Source organism: Vanellus vanellus (genome assembly GCF_965231255.1).
Source record: "Vanellus vanellus genome assembly, chromosome: 3".
Taxonomy (NCBI): domain Eukaryota; kingdom Metazoa; phylum Chordata; class Aves; order Charadriiformes; family Charadriidae; genus Vanellus; species Vanellus vanellus.
In genome coordinates this window covers 37,381,225-37,397,214 of record NC_138907.1, presented here as the reverse complement: position 1 = coordinate 37,397,214, position 15,990 = coordinate 37,381,225, and the positions used below count along the sequence as shown (strand labels likewise).

Below are 15,990 nucleotides of genomic sequence, written 5' to 3'. Positions count from 1 at the left end.
AGAGCATCCGTTGCTAGTTATAAGGTATAGTACGAAGTCCTCATGGTTTAGTACCTAAGTTTTATTCTTTTCCTGGCTTTCAGAAATTATGTGCTACATGGGTTTTGGAAATGGCACAGAAGAGCAAAAAGCAGCTTGAGATTTGTGGATCATAAGGTGGCTGCTAATGAATATCCTCATTTTCTAATAGAGAAATACTTTCTTTTCTACAATGTAGTTGTCATTTAGCCAATGACAGGTATCACACAATTTTTTTATGTGTGATTTGTTTCAGAAGTATTAGTATGTCAAAGTAAAAATGGTGACTTTGATGCAGTATTCATCATTCATACCGCTCAAAGCACTTTTCTGATCTGAGAGTTGCAAAATGATGGAATCTGCAGTATTGCTGAAATATCTTGCCTGAGACAGAAGAGGCCAGGAGCCAAACAGTGAGTGAATCCTAGTTTCTAAGTCTCAGGCTGGTGTTTCCTCTGCAGAGGCACATGGACGTTATAAGAGCAATCTTGTGATAGGGTGACAGCAATAACAGGCCAGCGAAAGGCTAGTGAGACAATTCAATGGCGTAAGCTAACAACCCAGCATTTGGCAGTAGTTCCTTTGTGGTGTGGGCTTATTACTTGTTTTGTAGCACATTTTATAATATTTCTCTCTCCCCTCTCCTCACTCACCAAAATTTTCAGTTATTTTTCCCCTTCTTGTCCCATAAAATTCAGTGGAAGTCATTAGTGGAGAGAAGATTGTTTCCTTGCATATGCCCATTTCTCAGACTGCAGCTTTTTGAAGGACCAGATGCTTCCTTGGCTATATACTTGAAGTCAAATGTGAAGTTGTACGTCTGTGGTTTCAGCTACATCCTTTAACCATTCAGCCCATCAACTCTAATCAGGAATTAATGAGTGGAATATGCACTGTGGCTTCATATTTTCTTTATTCCCCAAGTCTTAAACTTGTTTTCTTTTCAAGGCCACATCTAGATCTAGTTTGAGGACAAAGGAGTGGAGTGAACAATGGGTTAACATATATTCTTGACCCAGTCACTTTTAGTCTTTCACACTGACTCAAGGCAAGGCAAAGCCTTCCCCTTCCTGAGAAGCATTTTCAATGCGCACTTCATTTTTTAACACAGTATTGTCTTATATTCAGATTATATCATCCCTTCTGCCTCCATCTTTCTGAAAGAAACTTTAATTTGCCTAGTGGTCTTTCTCTTTTCTCTCTCTCTTTTTTTTTTTTTTTTTTTTTCCTAATGAAAGAGTAGAATTTGAATTTTACATTGGCTGACCACACAGTAGGTTTCTTGACCACAGTATGTCACTTTGAAACCACCACTGTCGTGCTCTGAATGGTGGCTAGAAACCATCTTGACTGCCAGCTGTGTGTGTACATTATAATCCAAGTGGTGTGTGAGTTTGGCAGGACTCAAGGTAAGAAGCTCATTTGAGAAACTAAAAACAACCAACAAAAAAAATAATATTGTCTTGCTTCCCCGTAGGAATAGTAAATGCCATTCAGTGGGTGGGATAATGTTAAGCAACTGAAATTATTTCAGTTATAGATGCAGAGAAGATTTGATATCCAGCCATGTTGCAGAAGTGTTAGTAGAATGCCAGCTTTGAGAACTGCTCTTCTGAGGGAATTTAGGAGACAACCGTTGTGACTGAGTGGAGTTTAGGCCTGGATTGCTGGCTGTACCCTTGGTGTCTGTACCAGTTATTGGCATATCAATTTGCAAGGAAACATATATATATGTTAAATTATTTAGTGTTGGCTTTTAAGCAAAACATACTTCTCAAACTTTAGCTATAGCAACTTCCATATTTTTCTTTCATGCTTGAGGACTTCAGTTCTGTAAATACCTGGCTTTAGAATTCCTTTAAGTTTCCAAAGCAGTTCTAACTAGACCTTGTTTTAGGCCTAGCACCACTCTAATGGTATCTGTTGTTGACTGCCATTGTCAGCAGTGGATGTTTTTTCTAATGCAAATAAGACTGACCTGGTTTGTTGAAGAAAGGCAGCCTGCAGGTAAAGAAAAAGAGTAAAACTGAGAAATTGTTTTCCTATACATTTCACTGAGCTTGCTAGTACTTGTTTTACAGCAAATGTCACAGCAATGCCCCTTAATTCAACTGAGATTTTTGTAGCTAAATGATGTTAACTCAAAATCAGCAGGATGCAGATATGTTTGTGGATAGCAGAACAAACTGAAAATTGTTACACCTTTTGGAAAACACTTCATGACAATTACATGGGATCCTATGGAATTACCTGAATACACATAATGTTTCCTGCTGCAAAGTAAGTTTCATTTCAAGTAGGTTACAACGATCAACTGGCTAAACAAAGTGCTATTATGGAATCGGTACAAACACTTTCTTTGTGGGGACTGAGGCAAAAGAAGGGTTAAGCGTGGTAGAACTAATAGGGAGGAATAAGCAGGTGCAGCACTGTTCTGGCAGAGAATGAAGTTGTGTGAAGCTACTCCCTAAATAAGGAGGTGCTGCTCACACGGAAGAGAGATTCCCTTTTCGGTGGGAACATGATCTTTTAGATTACGCGATGGTGTAAACAAGTAAAAAGTAGAAAATTACTGGCCTTGGTAGAAAAGTATATAAAGAGCACGCTTGCTTAGTAAAGCTGATTTCGATCCTGCATATCAGAGTCCGAGCTACTTCATCTCTGACATTTCTCCTCCTACCCAGTAACATTTTAAGAGGATATAAAATATTTTTTGAAGTGTTGAAATATCTCATACCAGCTGTCTTTACAAAAATCCAAGCAACATCTCATGCAGTATGCTTAAGCCAGCTTGTAAATAACATGCATAAGGCTGAATCAATTAGATATTTTTTTTTAAACCTGTTACACTGATGTAAGGAAAGAACAACTTATTTATCAGTAAACCATTTATATAAAAAAGTAGCAATGTAAACTGTATCCAGCCAGTTCTCGGCAGCATCTGTCATTTGATGCAGTTTACTTTAAAGTGTCCGGCTATTCTATTTCTTCTCTCCAAATTACTTTTCTTCAAAATACTGATCAGTCTGCAGAACTAAATCTAAAAGAAAACATTTGTTTTAGCTACAGTTTCATTATCATAAGAGTCAAAGTGTAGAGGAGGGGAAAAACCACTCCAGTCTGCCTTGCTTACACAAAGGTTTCCTATTCCATTGTATTCAGATTTGGTAGTACCTGTATAAGAAGAAAGTGTCTAGAGCTGTTTCCAGATCATCCCACTGCAGGAGTATTGCAACCTAAAGTAAATGTTAAAAGAATCTCCTAGGACAGCAGAAGCTAGGACTTTTTTTGATATTTTATATAAAAATAACTATTCATGATGGTATAAAATTTATTTTATAGTCAAGCCTTAAGACTGTGACCAAAAATTTGTATAGAGCCTTGACCTGATCTTTCAGAGGCTGATGGAAAAAGATATTAAAGTTCCAATTTAAAAATAAAATAAAAATATAAAAAAAAGGGCCAATGTATGACTTTAAATAACATGTTAATATAGCATAGATGCCAAAGTGCTGAGAAAGTGAGAGGGGAGTATGTTCCCTTGTCACTTAGAAATAGCCTGAATTAGATCATTGTTAGAATAGACAACGCTAGCTGTGTGTCAGCAGCTTGGGAAGAAAATCCCTTCTCATCACTTGATTCACTATTTTTTAACAGGGGAAAGCTTTTAGAAATTAGATATGGCTATAGAAAATTCTAAGAAAGAGAAAAGAAATGTCCAATGGCTGGTTATTTCTTGATCTTTTGCTATCTCTCAAGGATCAAATCAGGTCAAAATAGTGTGTTATACTGGAGGTACCTCAGCTCAGTCAAAGACTATGCACCAGTCTTCAGCTGGTAAGGAAAGTATCAGGAAGCCTAACTTTTATTATACAGTAATACATTGGATAATATATTATTATGTGGTTTACACAATGAGCTGTAGAAGCATATTTGAAACAGCTGCATAAGCACTAAATAGCATTAGAACTAAAGGATTTTTAACAGAATTACCAAATATGAGCTTTTGAATTAATTGAGTAATTAGAAAAAAAATCCTAATATACAGGTTGGCAATGGAAACAGGAGACTTGGGTAGGTGAAACAGGAAAACATTTAGCTAATTGAAATTTAAGAAACTAATCTTAGCTGATTGTTGGTTCACTTATCAATGGAGAAAGCAGCACCTGCAGAGTGTGAGTCATTTCACTTCAGGCACGTATTTTACAATGGATTGGAATCGCTCCCTACATTTATCTGTATTTTTGCATGGACTCTGAAGGAAGCATAGACAGTTAGCTAGATTAAAGGCCAAAATTTTATACCATTAAAGCTAGGTAATATGGATCACGTGCTTATTAAGATTTTATTTATATGTGTGTATATATTTATGATTGCAGCCTTCTTTGGGCTTTACAGTAAGGTCATGCTATATAGCTTGTATCAGAAGTACAAGGTAACGGCAGGTAAACAACTGTTTTCATCTGTTTTTATAAGAGAGAGCATTCTCTTTTCCAAGCCATTGAGATGGAAAAGGTTATGTTAAACTAGCTGTGGAAGGCCAGAGCTTACACATGTTGTTCTATGAAAGTAAAAGCTGCGGCATAAAACCTTGGACAGCATTAAAAGTGATGAAGGTTTTTCTGTTAAACGCTTTTTGGCACTCTGGCCCATCTTTACAAACATATCATGTAAGTGTAAATTATTATTATTATTTCTTTGAAACAAACCAATTACAGGTGCCAGACAGTTTAGTGATCTCACCATGGTCTGCTTATGGCTGTTTAAAATCATTGCTACAAAATATATTGCTGTGCGCCAGTACATACAGCTGTGTGAAGATTCCACTAGGGAAATGAACTTCCTGTCTGGCTATTCAGAATGCTCGCATAAAAAACATTAGTCACTTGAAAGACCTTTGCAAATCTTTGAAAATGCTTGTAAAGTGATCAATTTGTGGGGTTTGGCTCTTTTTCATTCACAAAATTAACACAGCTGGTATAACTGCATAGAAATACAGCAAATAGCTGTAAAAATACATATTTGGAAAGTCTGACCTATCTATTCTTCATCATCTATCTCATGCTAGTTAACTGTAGTTTTAAGCAGTTACCTGAGGAACTTGATTTTGCATTGTCTGCACTTGCTGAGAGGTAACATGCCAAGAAACATAAGCAAACAAAAACTCAGCAGTTGTTTTCATCCGTCTAATTTGATACTCTGTCTTCAAGAGTGACTGTGAGAAGATACTTAAGGGTGAATAATAACAGGGCAAGCATGTCTTGCTCCCTTTCCCAGCCTCTAAATGGTAATTTTGTGAGCCTAATTTGGCTTGTTTGCATGGCAGCACTCAACGGATCTCTCAGATATTTGTTGTCTTCCCTTGAGCCCATGTAAATTTCTTGCATCAGTAGCATCCTTTGACAAAGGTGTCTGTCTACATATTTTGTGTCTGCTGTTCAAAAAGACCTCCTCCAGGTAGTTTTGGTTGCCAACAGCTATATTTAGTGACTTAACAGTCTTATTTCTAACAGTTTTGAAAACTTCCACAATGTCTCTCTTTGGTTAGTCCTAGCCTAATCAGACATTCCTTCTGTAGAAGTTGTTACATGTTTATAAGGAATAAAACCTCATTATTCATCATCATAAAACAACAATCGTTCTAGTTGTCTGTTTCTGAAATCTTTCCAATACTGAATTGCTGCTTTTGAAATGAAAGGTCCAAAACAGAACATACTATTCATGGGTGGACAAACAAAGGCTTTATGTCATGTTTCAGGTAGGCTTTATGCTATTGATTTGTATACTCTATGTAGTATGCTCTAATACGTTATTCTCTATTACATTCCTAATTAATTACTTGCATTTTCATTTGCCTTTTTAACAGCTGCCTAGTACTGAGCTAATGTTTTCATGCAGCTGCAGTGCTAAAGAGTTGCTCCTGAATAGAAATGGTCAGATTGGAGCCCATCATTTTTTGTTTATTACTTGGCATTTTTATTTTATTACCCTTTTGCTCTATCCTGTAAGGTCTTTCTGCAGCCCCTTATTGCCTATTCACGTCCTTACTTCAAAGAAAGTTATATCATTTGCAAGCTTTCACTATGCATTCTCCTGTGTCCGGTTTATTTATTAATATCATAGCACATGGATCACAGCACAAAACCTATGAAGGATTACACTGGTGACCTTCTCTATTGGGATGGCATTGTGTCTCATACCATTTCCTATCTTTTAATCAGTTACTGACCTTTTCCAAGGCATTCCCTCTTATCTCATGTGAATGCTCAGTTTCTTTGAAGTCCTTCTTGGTGAGGGACTTCTCAAAAAAAAAATCTTAGAGATCCAAGTAGATTTCATCAGTCAGCTTATGTATGTCCTTACACTGGTTAAACCTTCCAAAAGCCCCCAACAGGTTTGTAATGCAGGTTTGTTGGGTTTTTTTACAGAAGCCTCTCTAACTCTCCCCCTACACAGTGTATTTGTCTAGGTATCTCTAGTTCTTCTATTCATGATATAGTCTCTCCTTACTTCCTGCAACAGTTATATGTTTATAACCCAGTAGTTACACTGATCCCCTGACACCAATTTTGAAGGCTGGCGTCATTTTTGTTGCTCTCATCTTCAGGCACCGAGGTAGTTTTAAATGAGGACTTAACTATTTCATCCCAAAACTCATTTTAAACTTTTTTTCTGAATACTGTTTGGTCCTGTTATCTTCTTAGCATCTAGCCTCTTAGCGTGTAACCTCTTTTGCAGCTTTTTAATTTGAGAAAGATTCTTCTCTCCTGTAATTCTCTCCCTTACCCAAAAAGGCTCTCTGGTGGGAATTTTACTATGTTCTACAATAAATGCTAATGCACTGAATTCATGTAGCTTCTTTGCAGTGGCTGTTATACCAGGGTTGTCATTTTGGTCCTGTGGACTCTCACGATTTTTGGTCCTGCTGTATTGGAAGAAGGATTTAGCAATGATTTTGACTTAGTTGCTCCTTAAACATTTTTTGGATCCCATAATTATATTTTTAGATCTATTTCATTATTATTATTTAATATTCCAGAGTTTTTGGTCCTTTCTCTATTCTGCATTTTAATACAACTTCAGCTATTTGAAGAACAGTTTTATTTTTAATAGATTTTGACAATGTTCTTTAACATTTGTCAATTTTCTAAAACAGTTCTTGGAACAGATATATTTAGTCATAATCCAAAAAGTTACTTAGTTAAACTGGATACCTTATCCATTAGGCTGCCAAAGCGGTTTGGATTAATCAGATTAGAGAATTGGTTGTAAGTTGTAAGCAATGAGCTTTTGCTGATTTAATAGAAAATACTTTTTTTTTCTGCTGCAGAGTAGATCTTGCTCTAAGGTTCTGTTTTACTTGTCTAAAGAATGTTTATATCTCTTTTGTTTTCTTTCCCTCTTCTATTTCATTCAACTCCCTAAGACAGCATTCAAGAGTGGACAGAAAATACTTTGCAAAGCTGTGGTAATTAGTGATTTCTCTTCATATTGTTATGAAAAGATACCTGATCATAGATGCTCTAGCAATAGATCCTAAATTCCACTCTGATTTCAACTCCTGAGATTCTGTGGGGTGAACTGCTTGAACTGTCCTTGGAATCAGAACAAATAAAGGGCATAGAAGTGTAACGTTCTTGTACTCTGGCAAGAGCTAACACAGTTATTAAAGATGCTTAAACCCAAGCTACAATTCTAGTCTAGATTCAGATTTAAAATATAGCTTTGTTTGGTTTGATTCAGTATGGAAAGTCATTAAAACAATTTCATTTTTCTCTTATCTTTTAAGGCTTGCATTACTATACTTCTGTATCTTAAAGCATTGTACGTAGATGTGGCAGAAATGGAAATTAGAGACCTATTTTGGCACTGCTTTGATGTGGAAGAACTGCATCTACATGCATCTATATGCTTCAAACAGCTGTGACAAAAATCTGTTTAGAATAAGGAAAGCATTAATGCTTTCTGCTTGAATCAATATATCTTTACATATATACATATGTACATTTAAAAAAACTCACTGCACACACTGACTGCAGAAAGAACTTTCCCTTCTTGTGGTGCCTTTTTTATGTTTTGTTTTGGTCCGTACCGTCCCCCCCCCGTCCCCAGCTTCCTACATAGAATAGGGGTGCAACGTGGAAGACACTTATGCCATCAGGAAGGAAACTTGGCAGTCTGCTACACAGGTCTATTTCTTTTTGTGGGCATGCAAAAATAAAGAGATAAGGGTGCTTCAGTGGCACCAATTTTTCTTTTTCCTATCTTGAGTACTTTGCTGCTTACACTTAGAATTCTTTTATTATGTCTTAATACTTTATTGTGTCTTTTCTTTAGAGGAAAAACACAGGTCTTAGGCCCCTTCCAACCTAGACCATTCTATGATTCTGTAAAACACATCAGGCACTTTGGCCTTTTTTCACAGCTGACAGATAAGTAAGTGGTGGGGAGATAATTTAAAAGTAAAAAGCAATATAGTATAAAAAAGTTTCAAAATTTATTCTTGCTACACCTTGGTAGAATTTACCAAAAGAAAATCAGTGTGTTTTACCTTTTCTATTTTTACCATTTTAGACTAGAAGCACTAGAAAGCAGAGAAACGTTCTCTACTGAAAAGCAGATGCTTACTTCATTTGGGATATTCAGTCACTCTGTAAATAAATGGCTATTTACTGTATTTCTTAAACTGTTTTCTTTGTGTGGTCTCCTTTCAACTCTCACAGCTTATGTATAGTCTCACTAAGTATACTGAGGTATGAAGACAGTGTAAACTCATTAGACAGCCACACCTTTTGTTGTTCCTCAGAGCCTATAGTATGTCCTGGACAGAGCATAAATATTACATTTGTTTTTTTCTTCAGGAAGAAAAATTAAACTAGATTAATTTTTTTGGCTGAGATTAACGGAAAGAAAAATCTTAGCAAAAAAAAAAAAGTAAAACAAGTCCTTCTACATTCTACATGAGGTAGCTGGAATAGGATGGCAAGAGAGATCAGTGTTGTGATACCTGGTAATGTGCACAACCTGGTAATGTGCACAACCTGGTAATGTGCACAACATAGAGAGAAATTTTTAAGTACAGTGTAAAAAAAGCTTATTTCCAGCTTTCAATAAGAAATAGACTCTGTTCTTTGTTTTGTTTACAAAACATAAGGCTGAAGAATATAAACTGTGAGTATCATTAAATAAAATTGAGGTTGAGGTTGGAAGGATGCCTCTAGAGACCATCTAGTCCAATTTCCCTACTTGAAGCAGTCAACTAGAGCAGATTGTTTATGGCCAATTGGGCCTTGAGTATCTCCAAGGATGGAGATAACACAACCTCGCTGGGGAACCCCTTCCTGTGCTTTACCACCCTCACATTAATGAAAGTTTTGCTTACTTTTTTTAATGGATTTTTCTGGATTTCAGTTTGTGCCCATTGTTTCTTGTCCTTTCACTGAGCACCACTGAGAAGAGTCTGGTTCTGTCTTGTTTACTCCCTGCCATCAGGTATATATACCCAGATCCCCCTGAGCCTTTTCTTCTCCACATTAAAACATCCCAGCTTTCTCATCCTCTCCTTGTATGCCAGATGCTCCACTGTTTTAACCATCTTTGTGGCTCTTTGCTGGGCTTCCTCCAGTATGTCCACATCTCTCTTGAACTGAGGAGCCCAGAGCTGGTGACAGCACTCCAGGGGAGGATCACCTCCCTCGGCCTGATGGCGTCGCTCTTTCTAATGTGGCTCAGGAGGCTTTGGATGACTTGCCTCAAGGGCACATTGCTGGCTTATGTTCAACTTCGTTCGACTTGGATCTATTCTTCCCTAAATACAGGATTTTGCATCATGTCGCATCGTCAAGGTCATTAATGAAGATGTTAAACATTATTTGATCCCTAGGATACACCACTAGTCACTGGTCTCCAGCTGGACTTCATGCTGCTAGTCATAATGCTTTGAGACTGGCAGTTCATCTAGTTTTCAGTCTACCGCACTGTGCATTTATCTAGTTCGTATTTCATCAGTTTGTCTATGAAGATATTATGGAAGATAGTGTCAAGTGCCTTTCCAAAGTGAAGGTAAAGTCCACCAATCTAGTCGTCTCATCATGGAAGGCTATCTGTCTGGTTAATCAAGCATGATTTCTTCTACCTAAATGTATGCAGACTACTCTCTCACCTTCTTGTCCTTCATATCACAGATTGGTGGAGGTGGAAGGGACTGATGGATATTATCTTGTCCAACCCCCTCCTCAAGCAAGGTCAGGACTTGGCATATCCTGTTGCAAAACTGTATGAGGTTCCTGTCAGCCTGTTTCTCCAGCTAGTCAAGATCTCTTTGGATGGCAGCACAACCTGCTGGTATATCAGCTGCTCATCCCAATTTTGTGCCATCAGCAAACTGCCCCATCACCCAGATTCTTAATAAAGATGTCAAACAGTATTGGACTCTGTATTGACCCCTGGACTACACCACTAGTTATTTTCTTCCAACTAGACTTTGCACTGCGGATCACAACCCTGTTTTCAGTCCACCTTGCTGTCTGCTCATTGGCTTTTTTATGAGGATCTTACAAGAGACAGTCCTGAAAGCCTTACTGAATTCCAGGTAAACAGTGTCCACTGATGTCCCCAAATATACCAAGCCAGTCATTTCATCATAGGAGGTCAAGATCAAGTTGGTCAAGCATGACTTCCCCTTGGTGAATCTGTACTGACCACTTCCTCCATGTGTTAGGAAATGGCTTCAAGGAGGATTTGCTTTATATCCTTTCCAGAGAACAAGGTGAGGCTAACCTGGATGCTCCTTTTTGCTCTTGCTGAAGACGGGACTGACATTTGGTTTCTGTCAGTCTTCAGGAACCTCTCTTGATCACCTTGACCTTTGAAAGATAGTTGAGATTTCAACAGGCAGCCTCTATTCTGTACCTTGTTCTTGTGGCTAGTAACAAACTTGTAACAAAGTATTGACTAGTATTTTTGCAATGTTAATTGTATCATATGTACAAAGAAGAATTAACAAAATAGCAAGAAAAAAGTTAGATTGGGCAAAGTCTCCTCTCCAAAGTAAGGTATGTAAAGTAGGGAGCATAACTTCAATCTGTGATCTATCATCACAAATACTATACTATCTTTGCAAATTTAACCTATAACATGAAGCCTGCTGCAAAGTTTAAGGAATATTGTCATGAATTTAAGCTTATGTATATAGCCATTTTGTAGGTTTAGTGATGATCCCTACTCTGTGGTATGATTTAGGATATATTTTCACTTGATATCTTTTTTTTTCACTGGGAGCTTGAATTGTAGCTCTTTGTACCAATTGGAGGTATCTCTTGTAGTATATTGTAGTATATTGGTAAATGTTGGTGGGCTGTTGTCTAAGGAGAACATCCACCCATGTAGAGTTGTAAGCCCAGTTTATCATCTCTGTAAACATGTCCAATTGTGAATAAATAATTTTAATTCTTATCTCCGTGTATTCTTCTGGTTTGCCCCCTTTGTGTACCACAAGCTAGTGGTAATACCGGGAGTCAAAGATGCACCCCTGTGGTCACGTTCCTTGAGTGACTAGCAAGACAATATGCGTTCGACATTACCCTTCAGTACTTTCTGAGCATTTGTGGTTTTTTGCTTTGCAGAATCTGTGTTCAATTAGTCATAGAATTTTAACTCAAAACAGACCTCTGTAAAAAGAAGGAATGGATTTAAAGCTGTTTAGGATTTGTAAAATTATTATTCCCATAAGTTTAAACTGAGCAAGACATTTCAATTTAGAATGGTCTTGGAAAGGCACTACTAAAATATCTTGGTCCCCTAAATGATTCGATTTTTCTGTGACTGCTCCTAGGCCTAGGCCTTCTGCAGATACTATACTCCTATTTGTCATTGTAATGCTTTTCCAGATGTTCTTTGGATTTCTGCAAGTTTGAAAAACCTGTTCTGCATAGTGGTATTCTAAAAATTGAATCGGCATTGTTTTTTTTTTTTTTTTTTTTTCTTTTTTTTCTTTACAGTATAGACTTCCAAAAGAACAATCCAATACACAAATTAACAGAAGAGGAAATTCTGGCTTTTACTTCGGTAAGTAACTTATCTGGACTTCTTAGTGAATATGTTTTCAGTTAATATTTAAGTTAAGTATCAAGCAGTAACCTGTCAATCATATTAATCATTGAACTGTCTGTAAACAAATTTTACTACTCAGTCTTTTTATTAACTTTTTCTTATTTCAAGAAATTAAAGTGATGCTGAAGTTCAACCCGGTTTTGAGCCAACCTCATACAGCATAAGCTTGACATCTAAAAATTTAATTTCACCTCAAATGTGCACAAAACATTTTTTGTTTGTTTGTTTTGCTTTTTATGAATAAAATGTAATGTTAAAATATGCATTTTTACAGCAAACTCTTCCTGTGGCACTAGTGTCAAAAGTGCTCTTCTTTGAATATTGTTTAAGTGGAGTTCAAAAGAAAATTCAGCTTTATTGTCAGATTTATTCAGTCCATGTGTTAGATGTTCTGCTCAGATATGTTTCTTCGCAGTTTAATGGCTGATTTGCTGCAGAACAATTCTGTAACTTTCTAAGAAGCCTTGAAAAGTCTAACTCAGTATCTTTTCAATGTAATTTTTTTTTTTTACTCAAGACAAAATATAATTTGCTTCTTTCCTCAATCTTTTTTGGGGTTTGTGTGTTTTTTCAACAGTAGGTTATGTGGTGGGGGGGGTGCAGGGGTGGGGAGTAGAGGAGAAAAGGCCAGCGATTGTATTGTCATTTTTGCTTACTTTCCACAATGTTAGACTTCAGCTTTGGTGCAGTAAAGAGGGCTTGCTCTCATACCCAAGCCTTGTAGTCTGAGACCTTATAGCCATAGTAGTGCCATCTGAAAAAGTAAATTCATGTTAAGAGTTTCCAGATAGGATCTCGGCAAAAATCCCTTTGGTTTCAGTTGAGCTAGAATTTTATCACTGACACAGTGATAATATTACAGTATATTTTTTTTTTCAAAAGTAATGTTAATGCAAATGTATGAAACTTCAAGACATGCATATAATTTCATTAAAAAAAAACCTGCCATTTTTGTTGTTAAAATAATATATTTTAAATTGAGGGTTTTCTGTGAAAACTCAGAATTTTGCTTCTTATGTTGTATTTCCAGAATAATGAAAATAGGAGTGGGGTTTACTTATGTCCTGGTTTGAGCAACACAGGGCTAATTTCTCTTTTAATACTTGGGAAGACTGCACTTTTAGAAGACTCTAGTGTCTGAACTTGTGAAAATATTTACTTTATAGCCAGCTATGGTGTGTGGGTTTCAAGGTCTCAGTGTTTTCAAGCTCACCAGCTGCAGGGATGAGGAGGAGCAAGACCTGGGCACTTGACCCAAGCTGGCCAACAGGATTATTTCATACTATGAACGTCACATTCAATATAAATTATAAAGTTTCTGCGAAATTTACTCTCTCCCTTGATGGCTGCCATCCTGAGAACTCCTTGCCCCAATGCCGGACCCCTGAAAGGCCTTCCCTTTCTCCTGAAGCCATAGTGCTCGCTGTGTCTGACATTTGCTGTCCACTGCTGGGAGTGCACAGCTTCCTACTGATAGAACTGGCTGAGTATAATCTTTGCATATTCTGTATTGGTAGCAGGATCAATATTGGTTCCTTAGTGCTATTAATGTTAATTATCTAGTCTTATTCTCTTAAATCTGTTTGTATTTCAACTCCCGAGTTTCATTGGTTTTTCCTCAATTCACCTTCCTGGGTGGGGATGGGTCATCAGGTAATAGAATGATTGTCTAAACGACAAAAAATTGTTGAGGGTTTCTCAAACCATAACAACTTGTTTTAACACTTGAGTTTTCAAACATTTAAATGCTCTCCAGGTTTTACTGGAGAGAAAGTCAAGGTAGCACATATACTAGGCAAGAGAGATAATCAGCTTTACGGTTATCTGACATTGCTTTAGAAATCATGTTACCTGTTGTCTGAGATATAAGAGCTCTGTTGGCTGAATTCTTCATAATGATGAGAAAATTAAACTGCATTTTTCTGCCATCTAGTGGCTGATTCCTCAAAAATCACAGGAGAGCTGATGAACTTGCTCCTTAAATATTTATTTCAGTGACTGTGAGGAGCTTATGTTTTCATTCGTTTATTTATTTATCTTTTTATAGAGCATCTAAGTCAGCTACAGCTTGCTTCATGCTTGTAAGATCAGCAGCCACTGTCAGGATAGATCTCTAGAGAAACATGCCTGAAAGATATGTCTAGGCTTCCCTATCATTTTGTGGTCTGAGTAGCAAAAAAGAAATGTCTATAGCAATGAATGAACAGGAATGTAAATCTCTCTAATAGTGCAGAATTCAGTGGACAGAAGTGACTTAGAGGGGTAGCTGGTAATTTAAAAATTAGAGGAAATAATAAATTTCATTATAAGAATAGTGTTCTTTTAAAATTTTGGTTAATGTTTCCAAGTCAACGGGATGTAGGGACACAATTCAATCTTACCGTTATTTTCTCTTTTGGTCTTGACCTATGTTTCAAAGACACAAACAAGAACAAGTATGAATTGTAACATGACCATCCCAAATGTTTCCTGGAAACTAAAAGCAGGAATCAGATATTAGCTTATATAATTTATTTTCAATAAAAGCATCTTTTGTGGAGTTTGCACCTGAGCCTAAAATTGTGGATAGTCACTGCAGAATTTAATGATAAAATCTCTGAGCTCTTCTGCATCTTAGCTCTGAGACACCAAGGCAAGCAAATTCATCACTGTGCTCCCTGGCAGTAGGGATGTTCTGTGTGAATGTTAACACAGCCTTGGTTCTTACGGTGTCTGCTAGCTGAGTAAATCAGTGACACCACAAACGTTCTCACTTGTATTTAAGGTATTTACCAAGCTCTGGTACTACCTAGTGAAACAGGCAAATGAGCACTTTATCAATGCTGCTCTAGTAATTTCTTTAGCATCATTTAAACTGCTCTGTGTGTGTGTGTGTGTGAGCAGGCATCTTCTCAGCCTACATGTGGATTCCTAAATCTGCAGGCTGGTTAGATGGTTGTCATGCATTCATCTGATATCTGCTGAAATTTGTTTCCTGAAGAAAGGAGGGCATTTCAAGATATCTTAGAAAACTTAAGAAATTGTAAGGCATTTTTAATAGATCAGTGAATCATCAGGACATCCTCTTGTTTTGGACATTGCAAAACAAATGCATGTGACCTGCGATTTCTCTTGAGCAGAGAGAATTAAGGTCCAGGTAGCACGAGAGGGAAAGGATGATCAAAGTGAACTCAAGTAGAAGATGTGGTCCTGCCTCATACTAGGCGTACTTTGCCAAACAGGCATTTTAAACTCCCTTTTGTATCTGTAGAAGTGGAAAATTACTAGATCTTTAAGATATATATATATGTATACTTTAAACAATATAGCTTACAGTCCTAAAAATAACACTGTTAAGTCCCTATTAGTCACTGCTTGGTGACTACACTCAAATACAAAAGAATTGCTGCTTTTGATTTACTGAAGTCACTTGGGAATAGTAGCCATTGTCCTAAAAGTTCTGACTTTTGTAACTAAGAATTACTTTTAGTCTTGCTAATTTTTGGAGCAAGGTGTGGGGGTTTATCAAATCCTGTGTATTTCTGCATGTAGTCTCCTTGGCTGGGATAGCTCCTCTTGGTACAATAATTTGGACTTCAGTGCTTGAGGTGTTCTAGTCGAATCCATTCACTTATCATCAGCATAATATTTCAACTTTTAAGCTGTTAATCTATAGTTTAAATTAGATACATTTGATTTTCTTTTTTTTCTGCTTATAGTTAAATTGTTTGATATCTTTACATGAGAAGTAATGTAACTCACATATACTTAAGAATAACCACAAAATTAAACATTTGATTTTAAGGGGAGTTAAATATTTTTTTTTCTCACACATAATGGTTTAGGGAAACAGTTATAATGTTTTTAATTAACTCCATTATG

At 36.8% G+C, this 15,990-nt stretch overlaps 1 protein-coding gene across 1 annotated transcript in view; it reads left to right on the top strand.

Moving 5' to 3' along the window:
• TTC27 (tetratricopeptide repeat domain 27) overlaps positions 1–15,990 on the top strand; it is a 126,908-nt gene that overhangs the window by 31,501 nt on the left and 79,417 nt on the right. The window contains exon 9 of the mRNA XM_082481738.1: positions 12,018–12,084. Coding sequence (XP_082337864.1) covers positions 12,018–12,084 — 67 coding nt within the window. The remainder of the gene's footprint in view (positions 1–12,017; positions 12,085–15,990) is intronic.